This window comes from Rutilus rutilus, assembly GCF_951802725.1.
Source record: "Rutilus rutilus genome assembly, chromosome: 9".
In the NCBI taxonomy this organism is placed as follows: Eukaryota; Metazoa; Chordata; class Actinopteri; order Cypriniformes; family Leuciscidae; genus Rutilus; species Rutilus rutilus.
The window spans coordinates 40,531,116-40,547,603 of record NC_140223.1 but is presented as its reverse complement, the minus strand read 5'-3'; the positions used below and the strand labels follow the sequence as shown (position 1 = coordinate 40,547,603).

Genomic DNA, 16,488 nt, shown 5'->3' with positions numbered 1-16,488 from the left:
ACAGTGATAATAGGAAATTAAAGTAACAGAGATTGTTTTGGCCTTACAGCAGCTCTAGAAGTAGCTCTAGAACTACAAAGTTATTGTCCAGCTAAAGTTAGTTTTGACTGATTCACTTCCGTTGCAAAGATCATTAGTTATTAACTTAGGGGCCGCTGACATGACACCCGACACCGTTCTAAAGCCTGGAACACACCAAGCCAACGGACTAAGTTTTCTCGGTGTGTTCCGCACAGTCGGCTGAAATTCATCCTCGTCGGCTTTTTTTTCGGCTGATTCGACGTGTTGAATCAGTGTCGGGCCGTCGGTGAGAGAGAGAACTGGCTGTTCAGCTTAGTGAACGAGTCACTGCACGAGAATAATAGCAAAACAGCGAGCAAAGAAGTCAAAACGGTACAGATAGAAGGCTGTTCAAATGTTACCTGAGTGTTCCTTGGCGAATATTTCAATATTAACATGAGCAAAGTGGAATAAAGAAAGTGTTTAGCAGGATTCATATTCAAAACGGTAAGCACGCACTGCTTTGTTTATGGTTTGTGTATCTGCAGCCGGCAGCATTATGGAATTATTCTTGTGCCAATAATAATGAACGTAACTTTTCAAGAAACTAATGGAAATATAAATTGAAACTGAATAAAATATCTTTGAAACTGAAAAAGAATAAATCGCAGGCAAATTTTTTGACTTCGTTTTTAATACACTGCATGTTTTGCTAACTATTTCTCATATTTCAGTCGCTGATCTGAACTTACAAATGCGCTTCCAGAGTTTTCATTTGCGCTACTGAAGTTTTCGTTCGCCGTTCTGACACATTTCTCTCGTGGGGGCGGGGCTAGTGGCAGTGTGTTCTCATTGGCTACTGAGGTTTTGACTGACAGCTTATTCACCTGGAAGTGAAGTCAGTGTTGTGTTTAAGCGTCTGTAATCGCAGCTTTCTATTTCATTTTAGTGATATTAAGTTATGTTTGTTTCCCGACGCAGGACAACACAGGCGGCTTTCATCAGCGCTAGTTCTTTGGCGTCGGTTTGGTGTGTTCCAGGCTTAACAGAAAACCCTTAGCGCGCTCCGGGCCGCTCATTCACACAACAACAGTGCAAACAGCAGGTCAAAATTAACTGTTGGCGGTAGATCCTTTTCCTATTTAGCACAAAAACTTTGGAACAGTCTTCCTACCATTGTCCGCGAAGCAGACACACTCTGTCAGTTCAAATCTAGACTAAAGACACATCTCTTTGACCTAGCATACTCAACACACGTAATAGACTTCTATAATTAAATATTAGGCTGCATAGTCCCCTCCTTGAACTGCCACCTTACCGTGGTGGAGGGGTTTGAGTACCCGAATGAACCTAGGAGCTATGTTGTCTGGGGCTATATGCCCCTGGTAGGGTCTCCCAAGGCAAACAGGTCCTAGGCGACGGGTCAGACTAAGAGCGGTTCAAAACCCCTTATGATGCCCAAAAAAAGGAGGACCGTGACGTCGCCAGGTATGGCGCAGCCGGGGCCCCACCCTGGAGCCAGGCCCGGGGTTGGGGCTCGTATGCGAGCGCCTGGTGGTCGGGCCTCCCCCCATGGGGTCCGGCCGGGCTCAGCCCGAAGGAATGACGTGGGGCCACCCTCCCGTGGACCCACCACCTGCAGGAGGGACCGTAAGGCCACCCTCCCGTGGACCCACCACCTGCAGGAGGGACCGTAAGGGGCCGGTGCAAAGTGGATCGGGCGGCAGTCGAAGGCGGGAGCCTAGACAACCCGATCCCTGGACGCGGAATCTAGCTCTAGGGACATGGAATGTCACCTCTCTGGCGGGGAAGGAGCCTGAGCTTGTGCGTGAGGTTCAGAGATTCCGACTAGAGATAGTTGGGATCACCTCTACGCACGGCTTGGGCTCTGGAACCACACTCCTCGAGAGAGGATGGACTCTTCACCACTCTGGAGTTGCCCATGGTGAGAGGCGGCGGGCTGGTGTGGGTTTGCTTATAGCCCCCCAGCTCAGCCGCCATGTGTTGGAGTTCACCCCGGTGAACGAGAGGGTCGCTTCCCTACGCCTTCGGGTCGGGGATAGGTCTCTCACTGTCGTTTGTGCTTACGGGCCGAACGGCAGTGCAGAGTACCCGGCCTTCTTGGAGTCTCTGGGAGGGGTGCTGGAAAGTGCTCCGACTGGGGACTCCATCGTTTTACTGGGGGACTTCAACGCCCACGTGGGCAGCGACAGTGACACCTGGAGGGGCGTGATTGGGAGGAACGGCCCCCCTGATCTGAACCCGAGTGGTGTTCTGTTATTGGACTTTTGTGCTAGTTACAGCTTGTCCATAACGAACACCATGTTCAAGCATAAGGGTGTCCATCAGTGCACATGGCACCAGGACACCCTAGGCCGGAGGTCGATGATCGACTTTGTGGTCGTTTCATCTGACCTCCGGCCGTATGTCTTGGACACTCGGGCGAAGAGAGGGGCGGAGCTGTCAACTGATCACCACCTGGTGGTGAGTTGGATCCGATGGCGGGGGAGGAAGCTGGACAGACTCGGCAGACCCAAACGTACTGTGAGGGTCTGTTGGGAACGTTTGGCCGAATCTCCTGTCAGAGAGATCTTCAACTCTCACCTCCGGCAGAGCTTCGACCAGATCCCGATGGAGTCTGGAGATATTGAGTCCGAGTGGACCATGTTCTCCACCTCCATTGTCAACGCGACCACTCGGAGCTGTGGCCGTAAGGTCTCCGTGCCTGTCGAGGCGGCAATCCCCGAACCCGGTGGTGGACACCGGAAGTAAGGGATGCCGTCAAGCTGAAGAAGGAGTCCTATCGGGCCTGGCTGGCTTGTGGGACTCCTGAGGCAGCTGATGGGTACCGACGGGCCAAGCGGACTGCAGCCCGGGTGGTTGTGGAGGCAAAAACTCGGGCCTGGGAGGAGTTCGGTGAGGCCATGGAGAAGGACTATCGGTCGGCCTCGAAGAGATTCTGGCAAACCGTCCGGCGCCTCAGGAGGGGGTAGCAGTGCCCTACCAACGCTGTTTTCAGTGGAGGTGGGCAGCTGTTGACCTCGACTGGGGATATCACCGGACAGTGGAAGGAATACTTCGAGGATCTCCTCAATTCCGCCGTCACGTCTTCCATTGAGGAAGCAGAGGCTGAGGGCTCGGAGGCGGACTCGTCCATCACCCAAGCTGAAGTCACCGAGGTAGTCAAGAAACTCCTCGGTGGCAAGGCACCGGGGGTGGATGAGATCCGCCCTGAGTACCTCAAGTCTCTGGATGTTGTGGGGCTGTCTTGGCTGACACGCCTCTGCAACATCGCGTGGCGGTTGGGGACAGTACCTTTGGACTGGCAGACCGGGGTGGTGGTCCCTCTTTTCAAGAAGGGGGATCAGAGGGTGTGCTCCAACTATAGGGGGATCACACTTCTCAGCCTCCCTGGGAAAGTCTATGCCAGGGTACTGGAGAGGAGAATCCGGCCGATAGTAGAACCTCGGATTCAGGAGGAACAGTGTGGTTTTCGTCCCGGTCGTGGAACACTGGACCAGCTCTATACCCTCTACAGGGTGCTGGAGGGCTCATGGGAGTTTGCCCAACCAATCTACATGTGCTTTGTGGATTTGGAGAAGGCATTCGACTGTGTCCCTCGCGGCGGCCTGTGGAGGGTGCTCCGGGAGTATGGCGTCCGGGGCCCTTTGCTAAGGGCTATCCGGTCCCTGTACGACCGGAGCAGGAGCTTGGTTCGTATTGCCAGCAGTAAGTCAGACTTGTTCCCGGTGCGTGTTGGACTCCGGCAGGGCTGCCCTTTGTCACCGGTTCTGTTCATAATTTTTATGGACAGAATTTCTAGGCGCAGCCAGGGGCCGGAGGGGGTCGGGTTTGGGGACCACACGCTTTCATCTCTGCTCTTTGCGGATGATGTTGTCGTGTTGGCCTCATCAGACCAGGACCTCCAGCATGCACTGGGACGGTTTGCAGCCGAGTGTGAAGCGGCTGGGATGAAAATCAGGTCCGAGGCCATGGTTCAAAAGGGTGGTTTGCTCGCTTCAGGTTGGTGGAGAGCTCCTGCCTCAAGTGGAGGAGTTCAAGTATCTTGGGGTCTTGTTCACGAGTGAGGGAAGGATGGAACGGGAGATTGACAGGCGGATCGGTGCAGCTTCTGCAGTAATGCGGTCCCTGTACCGGTCTGTCGTGGTAAAGAAGGAGCTGAGCCGCAAGGTGAAGCTCTCGATTTACCAGTCAATCTACGTTCCTACTCTCACCTATGGTCATGAGCTGTGGGTCATGACCGAAAGGACAAGATCCCGGATACAAGCGGCCGAAATGAGCTTTCTCCGCAGGGTGGCTGGGCGATCCCTTAGAGATAGGGTGAGAAGCTCGGTCACTCGGGAGGAGCTCAGAGTAGAGCCGCTGCTCCTCCACATCGAGAGGGGTCAGTTGAGGTGGCTCGGGCATCTTTTCCGGATGCCTCCTGGACGCCTTCCCGGGAAGGTGTTCCGTGCATGTCCCACCGGGAGGAGACCCCGGGGAAGACCTAGGACACGCTGGAGAGACTATGTCTCCCGGCTGGCCTGGGAACGCCTCGGTGTCCCCCCGGAAGAACTGGAGGAAGTGTCTAGGGAGAGGGAAGTCTGGGCATCCCTGCTTAGACTGCTGCCCCCGCGACCCGGCCCCGGATAAGCGGTAGAAGATGGATGGATGGATGGATGGCTGCATAGTTTAGATCAGCCGGGACCGGGAACACTTCCCATAAATCCTGATGTACTCGTTACATCATTAGAAGAATAGCGTCTACGCTAATATTAGTCTCTCTGTTTATCCCAAGGTTTACCGCAGTCCGCTGGATCCAGGCCGTATCCAGATCTGATGAAAGACATACACCTGGATTCGACGACAGCGCAGTCCTGAAGTGTCAACTAGTCTCTCCCCTGTGAAGGCCTCCTTCCTTTCCCTTTACCTCTGCACAGATAAAACGTCAAATAATTCCAGTTCACATGGCTACGCAGAAGCGATAAAAAATGAATTTGAGACCATTTAAGACCATTTAGTCTACTCTATAGGCATACACATTTGAATGCATATGTGCGCAGGCGCATAGTCTTTCTTTACAAAATGACATCGCCAATTTCCGCGGATGAGTGTGAACGGGAATTATTTGATAACGTTTTCATCGATAAAAAAAAACCTTGTGCCGATGAGGCCTTCGCGGTCTAGTTGACACGGTCTCTGCTGACACTTCAGGACTGCGTTGTGGTCGTGTCTAGGCGCTGGTCCTCCATCAGATCTGGATTCGGCGGACTGCAGTAAACCTCGGGATAAACAGAGAGACTAATATTAGCGTATATGCCATTCTTCTTATGATGTAATGAGTACATCAGGTGTTATAGTAAGTGTTCCCGGTTCTGGCTGACCTAGTTTATGCAGCCTAATAATCATTTAACTGATTTAAATAATAGAAATGTATAATGTTCTACATGACTGTCAGGTTAAAGAGAGATGCGTTTTAGTCTAGCTTTGAACTGACAGTGTGTCTGCTTCCCGGACAATGTTAGTGTAGCCACCGAAGGGGTGGATTTCGTTATTCTGGACTCAGTTATAATTACAACACCGACTACGCCACCCTGGGAATTTCACCCAGGGAAATAATGGTCCAATAAAGGACACACTCACACTCACACTCACTTCAGTACACAAGGGGGTTAATATGGTTTCAAAATCAAAACTAAAAGAAAATAAACAAAATCAATCAGACAATCAAAGGTAACATGTCAGATGGCAAGGAGAGATAACAAACCTACCCAATTCCACTTCACTACGCACTTCAAATGTACACTAATGTACTCACTTCACCAAAAGCACACGTGCATTCAGGTGACAGAAAATTCAGAAGAACCAAATCACTCAGTGAACGAGGGTACCCATTAACATGGACCTAGAGTGGTCAGCACTCCTTCTTAGCCAGTCCAACAAAGTTAACAAAATCAACGTCAAATTGTCACAAATCAATAAACACAAGAGAAAAAGAAAAATACAATAAAATTATCATAAATCAAATCAATAAACAAGGGAAAAAGAATACAAAGTTGATCAGCAAAATACAAAAGCAACAAAATAACAGATGCAAATCACATTACACCTGGTCCATTAACAATATACACACACAAAAGATTCACTCCATAAGATCACGCAAACTCAGAACCATTAATACTTATTTCCCACGCGAACACACTTGCACATACACACACACACACTTCCAACAATAAACGAATGCACTCAAACAACTCGCATCAACTTATGAACTCATTCACACAACAACCTAATTATAGGGGAGAGCGGGGTATGTTGTCACACTTTTCACACTGTCTAACATTTACTGAGCACCATACATCAAAATGGTATAAATCTCATACCAAATGAAAGAAGGAAGTCTTGGGCACATATGTTGTATTCATAACATCTTCATATCTTATCTCATTACGGAGTTGTAGACTGTTGAATAGCGAGTGTGCACTTGTGACAATTTGCCCCATCGGCGGGTAAGTTGTCACACTAGGTAAGTTGTCACACTTGATTATCTAAAAAATAAGAACACAACTACTTAATTGTGAATATTGATTTTAACTTTTAAACTCAAAACAGACCTGGAAATATAAACATCCATGCCTGGAGAACCTGGAAAAACAATTATTTCAATCCAAATAATGCACATTTCAATTAAGTGGCAAAACCACTTTACTTTGAACTTTAAACTCAAACGTTCTATGGCTTGCACATAGATCCTGATAACTGAATGGAATGCTGCAGATAACCTGCTTAACTTAACCTCTGAACAAAACAGATGCCCTGTATCTGACTAATCGGACTCATCTCCAGAGTCACAATTCTGACACACATAAATTGCCTGGCCTGAGGTGCAAGCATCATGGGCCCAATTGTTGCATTTTACACATTTTACGCATATGCTACTCTGAACAATGCCTGAACTTCGTATTTTGAGCACTTCTTGTGTATTTTTTTTTTTGCCTCTTCACAATGACTCGCTTAAATTAGTCCTAATTTGTAAGTCGCTTTGGACAAAAGCGTCTGCTAAATGACTAAATGTAAATGTAGCTGCCTTGTTTTTCATAGGTCCAGATTTCTGCTTCCCTTTCTTTTGAAACAGCTTTTTGCTATATTGAGACTTATTCTTTTCTATTTCTAGTTGCTGCTTCACTGGCGTGTCAGTAAGTATTGCTGATTTGCGTCGTTTTCTTCCTTTGCTGGCTGGTTTTCGGGGGCCATCTTTTGGATATGGCCGGATGTCCACTGGAGTTGGTAGCCCACTGTCAGCAATAGCATTGCTGGGTAAGGGTGAGCTGGTGATAGCAGAAGCAACTGGGCGTGCTAGGCAGGACAGGGTTGGTGCTGGGGCTGTGTTTATTTGTACAGGGGCAAGTTGTCACATGTGACGACTTGCCCCAAAGTCATTGAGACAACTTTCCCCATATTGACATGTGAGCTAATGTTGGCTAAATCTCAAGTTTAGCTCAACATATCACTTTAGCTAAAGTACCAAAAGACACGTTACTGTCTCCTCTATTTTGTGCAAAATAATAATTTTAAACATTCATACCTAACAAAGTTGTATTGCATAAAATGTAAAGTGATTTTTTTTTACTTTTTAAGCAGAAAAATAGGAAAATTGTGCTAACCTCAGATTACAGTGATCTTGACCACATGTGAACAGGAAGTTGACTATAGAAGAAGAAGTCACATAAAGTGGCTATTTGATTTTTGAGATAGAGCCTCTAGTGTTGGAGTTATGGACAGTGTGACAACTTACCCGTGTGACAACTTACCCCGCTCTCCCCTACCATACAAACCCCACAAACACAGTCTTCCAGTTGAAACAGTGCGGAGGTGGCCAAACGGCCAAACGGCCACACGGATTAATATTCGGGTCTCACAATCTCCCGGCGTCAAGTTCACTTGATGTGAGGCACAAATGAGGCGAGGCAAGATGGAACGTCGCGGCAACGCGCAACAAAAGTACTCAAGACAAGACAACGAAGACAAAGACCAAAAAGGAAGGGGAAGCCAGGTCACGGTCCCAATCAGCTCGCTGTAATCATGCCGACATTACCAGCTCTTGGCCTAAACACATAGATGGACACATGGATAAACACAGCCCGGGATGCATACCAAATGATGTGCGGCTCAGCTCAAAGATCCCCGTACGGGAACAGCTCGGAAAGACGGCGTCCAAGTTTACAGCAGTCAACACGCTTCCCAACAACGCAGAAACCTTCCTTACACACTCACGCACCTATAGCGCACCTGGATCTAATTAGGTGATTACCATTCAGTTAGTACTCAGGTTGTTACTAAAATTAACTAGGCAGCTATGTGGCAAAGCGGGCGTGAGCTGACGCAAATTGATATCATTTCCGACTATGCCACCTGGGGAATTTCACCCCAAGAATTAAACACAACCTCTAAAGGCACGCACAGGTCCTAATCACCGTTGGAGTCAGAGACATAAGTAATCGTACAAAAGTATTTTATTAGCAGTTAAGAGACATTCATAGTTAAAAGAGGCATTGACCAGCAATCACACTCATCTCAATTGTTAAGTTCACTCATTGGTGGCAAAGGAACCCAGGCTTACCAACAGGGGCAGTCTCAGAATATCACCCTCAATGAGAATCACTCAAATCACAGTGCACACACACTAGCACACACTCAATGACCAATGTCAGAAAAGACCACGACACACAGTGAAGGATGCCACCACCAAAAGGTCACTCGTCTGCCCCCGGGTGCCCAGGTCCCGCCAACAACCAGAAAGAGAAAGGCATTAAGAGAGCAGAGATATGCATAAACAAAATAATAATAATATAAAAATATAAAAAGTAACTTAATGCAGTTCCAGGAAGACACCAACTACTCGGTTCCGCCCGGATCGTCACAAATCAAGATAAAAAAAATAGCAAAAGAAAGCATAAACTCAAATTAAATATAAACAAATGATTCAATAAATTGGCAGTATGGCTCACTGTAGAAATGGTTAGATAAAAACAATATATATTAAATAATCACAAATAAATGAATTGAAATCAAGATACAAATTCAAAAAAATACCCAACCATTGACATCAATTAAAGAAATAAACCAAAAAAGGAAAACAAAAGAAACTCAAAACATATCACTGAGACACAGCTTAGGAGGTCGGCGGTCTCGCCGGCGATACCAGCTTGCTTTTTTTTTTATCAGTGTAAAAGAAACTCATAAATACTCTGTTGACTTTGATTTTCCATAGGAGTTTCATACATCAATCGATTCTGTTAAATGTGTATTATTTTTGTGTATACTCACAATAAAAGCAAAGTGTTGTGCTTTTCGCCAAATTAAGAAAAATAAACACGGAGCGCGATCTGCCTTCTCTCTGTCTGTGTAGTCCATTCTGAAACGCGTCCGAAAATGAATCATAACTCAGCGAATACTTCTCACACAGACACGTGGTATATGTCTTTATGAAGCTTGAAATCTCTTCTTTTAAATGAAGTAATTAATATAAAAAACAAATGTTTTCAACTCATGTAATCCGTTTGAAAGCAAGGAGAGGTACCGTTTTTTCCTTCTGCCTCATTATCTCTATAATGAACTGAGGCCGCCCCGCCCCCGGCACTATTCACATGGTAAAGAGTTTAGGTAATCTATGCTTCGCACCCGCCCCCCGATCAATGCCTTGAAAACACGAAGTTTCATCAGATCAGATTCACTGATAGTTCATCGCGTTTAGAGAGGATGGCTCGTTTCTCCGGTAAAGACACTCTTCAGATGATTCTGGACAGCGAGGAATAACTCACCTTGGCTTTTCCTCAGAGGAAGATTGTAACTCAGACGACGAACGGCAGCATTTTCAACACTGAGTAAACACAGAGTTTTCGTGTGAGTAAATACGTGTACTCAAGCGGTCTAGTGGTAGAACATATGCCTAGCGTGTAAGAGGTTCTGAGTTCGAATCTGCACATATATAGGTTTTTTTTTTTTTTTTTATTATTATATCAAATCAGATTATGTTTATCAGTGGTTGTATATCAGGCAGAGACATGTTTGTGTGTATTTTGTTTTGTAATTTCACTGGAACGAAAAGAGAGTCTCCACAACGGATTGAAGCGCGCGTCCGAGTGAAGACTGCGCGAGCCTAAAACAAACACAGTATCCGCGTCTGACTCGCGGGAATCCACGGCGCAAACCTGTGAGGGGCTGTGTTTTCTCGAGCCCCATATCAGCTCGAGAAAACACAAGTTTATTCAGATCATTACTTGTTTACACCGTCTCGCAGCGCTGTGAGGAATAATAATAAGGGAAAATGTCCCTCAAAAGGTAGATGTAAACAAACTATTAAAAGGTAAATATAATTTTTTTCTTTAAATAATTTTTATTGTGTTTTATTAGTAACAAATTTGGGGAGAGGATAAATATTCCAAAACTGAAAATACAGTTTGAGAATTAACTGCACAATTACTAGATATGTTTACCTTGGATATTATACAATTTGCAAGCACAATTTGTGAAAAAAAAATGTATATAAAAAATATAAATAAAATTAATTTTTGTGTATAAATATATACACATATATATGTGTGTGTGTATGCACATAGATATATATTTGTATAAGCAACGTATTAAACTGCAAATTAACATTTATATTCCTTATAATAAAAATGAAAGACCTATGTTACAGACATATGAAAGACAACATTTCGTTGATTAGTTTTGGATAGATTATACATTTTTACTGTAAAATATCTGCCACCTCAAATAAGCTTTTATTTGCCAATTTTTTGTCAAAAATAATCAAATAATCAATCAAATCCTTAACTTTGAAATATGTATGATAAAATGTATACTTTAGTTTTTACAAAGAAAGATTACACTTGAATTGTTGTTTATTTAAATATTTACAAGGTAGATGTAAACAAACTATTAAAAGGTAAATATAAGCCTTTTCTTTAAATAATTTTTATTGTGTTTTATTAGTGACAAATTTGGGGAGAGGATAAATATTCCAAAACTGAAAATACAGTATGAGAATTAACTGCACAATTACATGTTTTCCTTGGATATTATAGGCCAAATTGCAAGCACAATATGTGGAAAAATAAAAAAGAATTGAGATGCTTCCAACTGTTGCTCTTGCATTCTTGTGGCTCAGTGACTCACCTGAATGAATGGCTAATTAAGTATGCAGGCCCCATTGTCTCCTCAGGTGTGAACCACTAAATATGCATGATCGTTGACGCCCACTCGAATATTGCCTTTCCAAACAGAAAGTGCTTTGCAAAATTCAAATCAATGTATTGTGTTATGTGAATGATTAGGCAGGGTGATTTTCACATAATTTTGAAGAAAAAACACTAGGCGATGACATCTATTAGACAAAAGTCTTATTGGCACATATTTAGTGTATGTTTTGTGGTCTTATTTCAGAAACTTTAGTTTTTAGTTTTTTCAATAACCACGCATAAACATTATTCTCTCAAAAATGCAGACATGTACATTCTTGTTGCTCACATATTATGGTAGCCCTGTTTGTGCTAAATAGTGTGTAATTTTTTTTTTGCCATTACTATGTTTATAAGCAACTGAAAAAAGCACAAATGTCAGGGCATGTCAGAACATCTCAAGGACCCCAAAAACACCTCAGACCCCAGAGGGTTAGAAAGCACGAAAAAGTTCACTTAGAACCCGGAAGAACTCATTGAGAACGTCCCAGTATCGTAGAAACGGAACAATCCGATGGAAACAGAACAGCAACTATGATGAGAGACGGAGCATCGGAGCGAACAGCAACTCTATGAAGCACGGAACATAGGAGCGAACAGCAACTCTATGATGAAGCACGGAGCGTCGGAGCGACCAGCAACTCTATGATGAGGCACAGAGCATATAACAATTGACCAGAACGCCGCCATTGCCCTTGTCACGCGCCTACAAACAAAACAGAAAGTGTTACACTGCCATTCATTCTCCCCCTGGCTTCCGGCTCGAGCAAACATACTCACAATAGCCGATGCTGCACCGGGATTAATATCCCGAATTCCTAGCGATGCATGGAGCCAGATCTCTCGTTGGCAAAGAGCACGGATGAACTTTAAACTACGTAAAGCATACAGATTAGTACCCGCTCGATTAAAGCAACCCATAGGAATCTCATTACACAAACGTCGTCGTACATGCTTTCCTTACCGTATCAAACGTCCACATTTGATTCTCCAGCACAAGCAGCAGGGCGCGTAGGTGACGTCACGACCCCGGAAAGTGACGCACACCTATGACTGGCAGCCCGTGCTCTTATACACCCATGGTCCCAGCCCATTGGCCAAACCTCAAATTAAAAAATTAGGAGGGGTAATAACCCATCCTGCCACACCTGCTACATTAGTAAGACTGTTACAGAGTTTTGGTGCTAAACAGGAGAAGGATCTACCGCCAGCGGTCGATTTTGATATTCTAGGTATTATCAACTGGCCAAAATTTTGAGATCGCAATAGACGTGAAGGACTATAATGCAATTTACATATGAACGCGCCTGGAGACAACGGAAAAACATACGGAGAGCATCAGCTTTCGTTTCTGCTCTGACAGCCGCAAGATCGCTGTGAGTGTGTAAGAAATCAGGAATGGTGAGAGAACATTGTGCTTGGTATGTTTTTCATCTTCAAACCAAACTTGGGTCTTTCGCCTACAAAGTTTAAATCCCGTCTGGCTAGTCCGCTTCTCATAATGTTCACTTATTAGATCAGTAGGCGGTGAGTAGGCGTCTTTTAGTGGTTGTTTGAACATGTTCGATCACATGAGCGTCCGCACTATGAAAGCAATCCGGTCCAATGTGTTTTCAACTCCCTCTGGAAGTGGTGGAGAGTGCACAAGCTCAAAACATTTTAGACCCCGTTTACACCTGTATTTAGCGTCATTTCAAATGAATCGCATGTGTTAATGCGTCAATGTTGACAGCCCTAATTAAAATCAATTATTTTAATGATTTTCTCTTACCGACTATTAAAAGTAAGTAGGTCTTACACTTTACAATAGCTGTTTGTTATTAAGGAACTAACAAGAGTTCTTTGTTTTTAGCTATCCAATGAAGCACCCATTGCAATGGAGCAATCTCACTGTGGCAGCTTGTAATGATTCTAGGCTTATAATTATTGTGATTTTCTGTTGATGTTTCCTTGAGTTGTGTTTCCAACATTATCTTTGATTTTTATGTTTTTTCCCTCTTTTGTTACTGTAGAAATAATACATTGGTACACATGTACATCTGTAACCTTTTATTTTATTTTACTATACTTTGTGCCTTTTTATGTGATAGTCATATTATTAGAATTTTTCCCCATTCTTAAAGGTAAAATAGTTCAGCTAAATTTAAATTCTGACATCAACTACCCACCCCATGACTCTAGAAACACAATTTTTTTATGCAGAAAGCAAAAGGACCTCTCGAGCAGAATGTGGTTAGTTTTTTCTGTACAATGAAAGTGGATGGAGTCTGCAGTTGTCAGAAAAGTACCATATAAACATACTTCAAATCTTCTAAAGCCATGCAGTAGCTTTGCAATGCAGCATTTGTGAAAAGACAAGTCAGACAACACGGATTTTTGTTAAAAAAAATTTTTTATTAGAGAAACAGAAGAGGATACAAATCCTTTTAGGAGCTAATGGCCTGATTAGGAACAGATGAAATGCGGAGTGAAAACTGGCGAGTTGCTGGAAAAGGAGAGACTGTGATGCCTATCATTTTCCTCAGGCAAAAGACATGTTGACTTCTTACACGGGTGTCATGTTTATTTTGATCAACATGAATGTGAGTTGATGATGACAAAATTTTCATTTTGGCGGGAACTATCTGTTCATAATTGGGAAATTCCTAAAATGTTCCTTTAACCCGTTTTAAAACCAATTTAAAAAACGGATTTAATGCATGTGTGTTTCAGCAATGAAATAAGGACCTATTCTGTAAATCGATGACATCATGCCCATGTGTATTACGTGTTCACGGGTGTTACTTGACAAAATGACATCAACTACTAGCCTGGCATGAATATTACAGCCTTTTTAGTCATTTTCACAGATCCGTGTGAACGGGGATCATTTTGACAACACTATCGTCTGTTTATAGTACATCGTTGTCGTGAAAACATGCCCGAAGTCACTGCAATATACAAATATAGTGTGTATGAATTACACACAAATAATAATACATATGCATATCTTTGAACACACTGGGTAAACATGTACAGGATCTGTGGATTCTCAATAGCAACATGTGTGTGTTAATTTAAGAGAGCAACCATACTTCTGTGCTGTGCTCTCATTTTCTTAGTTTTTATACAATTTAATTCTATAGTCATTTATAATCAGTCATTTATGTCGTTGTCATTTGATTTAATCATTTAATTATTGATTTACATAATTTATTCATTTTATTATTCACGTGTCATTGTATATTTTTATCATTTATATGATCATTTCCTTGCTATTGTTGTTTAATGGTGTGATTGCATGGTTTAAAGGGATGTTTGTGTTCACGAGTAGGAGATCAGAGAATGTCTTGTAAAATCACAGGACGATGTTGTGAAGCAGTAATTTTCCATTGTTTTTCCCTTGGTATAATAACACTTGTACTGGCCAGACGAAATGTAACATCCAGACGAAGTCTGAGCATTGAGACATACGCAACTAAAATGATTCAATAAACTCTGCTCTTTTTATTATTATCACTTCATCTCCTGCTTTGCTCTTCCCTGGCTCTCTCAGTCAAACTCTCAGTTTTAGATGCCAGACAAAACAAATCTTCTGGCAAGGATTCGGACCTGAACATATCTGACGTGGACATCCAGATCGTCCAGATGCACTATATTCATCATGTTATCATCTTCATCATGTGACCTACGGCGTCAGTTGCGTCGCTTCACTGTCTTTCTCATGCTGTGCATCCAAAATCAGAGACTTCCGTACTACATAGTGTCCGGGAAAAGTAAGCCAAAAAAAGCAGTGTCCGAAAACACAACACTCATAAAAGAGGAAAAAAGTACCCGGATGACCTTTTGCATTTACTACCTCATGAGGCGACAGGAGAGAGGATTTATCAACGACAGTGAAGAGACTCATCTGATGATGATAGCTCATGTGACAATGATACCATGGTGAATGTAGTCCAGATTACATTTATACCTTACAGAACGTACTCTAATGTAGTAGCATCTGTGACAGTATGTGATTTCGGACACAGCGATGGGATAGTAAAGAGTCCATCACATGCACACTTCAGAATCTGGCCGGAAGATGTAGGTCATCCGGGGACATTTTGACGACGGTTTATGAATACTGTGATTTTGGACATACTGTTGTTTTCACCCACTATAGGGAAGCATGCATATTCAGGTGCAGTCTAAAGTCTTATTTCGGGAAAAAAAAAAACTGTATTTGTCCACATTCCACACACATAAGAAACAATCAATAATATATAAAAATATAGCTGCAAGCAGCAATTATCGGGGCCAAGCGCAAGCAGATGACAGGATATGCCAACATGGCTGAAGGTGTCAGACCAACTGGAACAATGAGCAATTAAATACATTTAAAGAGGATTTTAGATGAAATGGCTGAAAAATCATATAAAAAGTCATTTAAAATATGATTTAATGGATTATCACTTTCGACCAATAGGTGGCGCAGTTACAAAAGTGATGTGATGTGGTCAGAGTGAAGTGACAATGACACATACAAAGTTTGGTGTCAATATGTCAAGGCATTGCAGAGATAAAGCCTGAATAGTGCTTTTAGCATCATGCCTCAACTTTGCTGCTACGCTATATGAAAACGGTTTCGTCTATTGACACGAAATCCATAACTTTTATTCAGCATAGTCTGGAGATGATACTATTCGATTTTGGTGAAAATTGGACAAACGGTCTAGGAGGAGTTCGAAAAAGTAGGTTTTGACTGAAAATCAAGATGGCGGACAGGAAGTTTGGCCAAATAAGGAAAACTTGGTATCTATGTTCTCGGCTTGACCGAAGGAATCTATTAAGACCAGTGGCATTTCAAAAGCTAGATTAATTCAAAATTTATTAGCCTTTTTGGAAATTTTGTCATAACATTTGATCACTAGGTGGCGCTCTCTCAAAATATTTTGGGTACCTTCAGGGGATGGTGCTGATGGCACATTCTGAGTTTCGTAATATTACACCAATGCATTTGTTTACTATAGCATTTTAATTCACAAAACTGTATTGAAGTCAATGGGAATTTCATGTTTTGTTCTGTTATATCGCCACCAAGAGGCTCAGTCCAACCATTTTTTTAATGTGTCCTCAGAGTGAGTCCATGCATATTTGTGTCAATTTTGGTGAAAATATCTCAATTCGCTTCGGAGTTATAGACATTTATATGAAAAAACACGTAAAAAATGACTGACACATGACTTTGATTGGATTTTACTACCCCTTACTATCAATATTTTCG

At 43.1% G+C, this 16,488-nt stretch overlaps 1 protein-coding gene across 1 annotated transcript in view; it reads left to right on the top strand.

The window, feature by feature from the left end:
- The window catches only part of LOC311296456 (P2X purinoceptor 4a-like), a 37,625-nt gene extending 22,889 nt beyond the window's left edge, over window positions 1–14,736 (top strand). The window contains exon 12 of the mRNA XM_084418251.1: window positions 13,096–14,736. Within this exon, the coding sequence (XP_084274377.1) occupies window positions 13,096–13,149 (54 nt within the window). The 3' untranslated portion in view covers window positions 13,150–14,736. The remainder of the gene's footprint in view (window positions 1–13,095) is intronic.
- The last annotated feature ends 1,752 nt before the right edge of the window (window positions 14,737–16,488 follow it).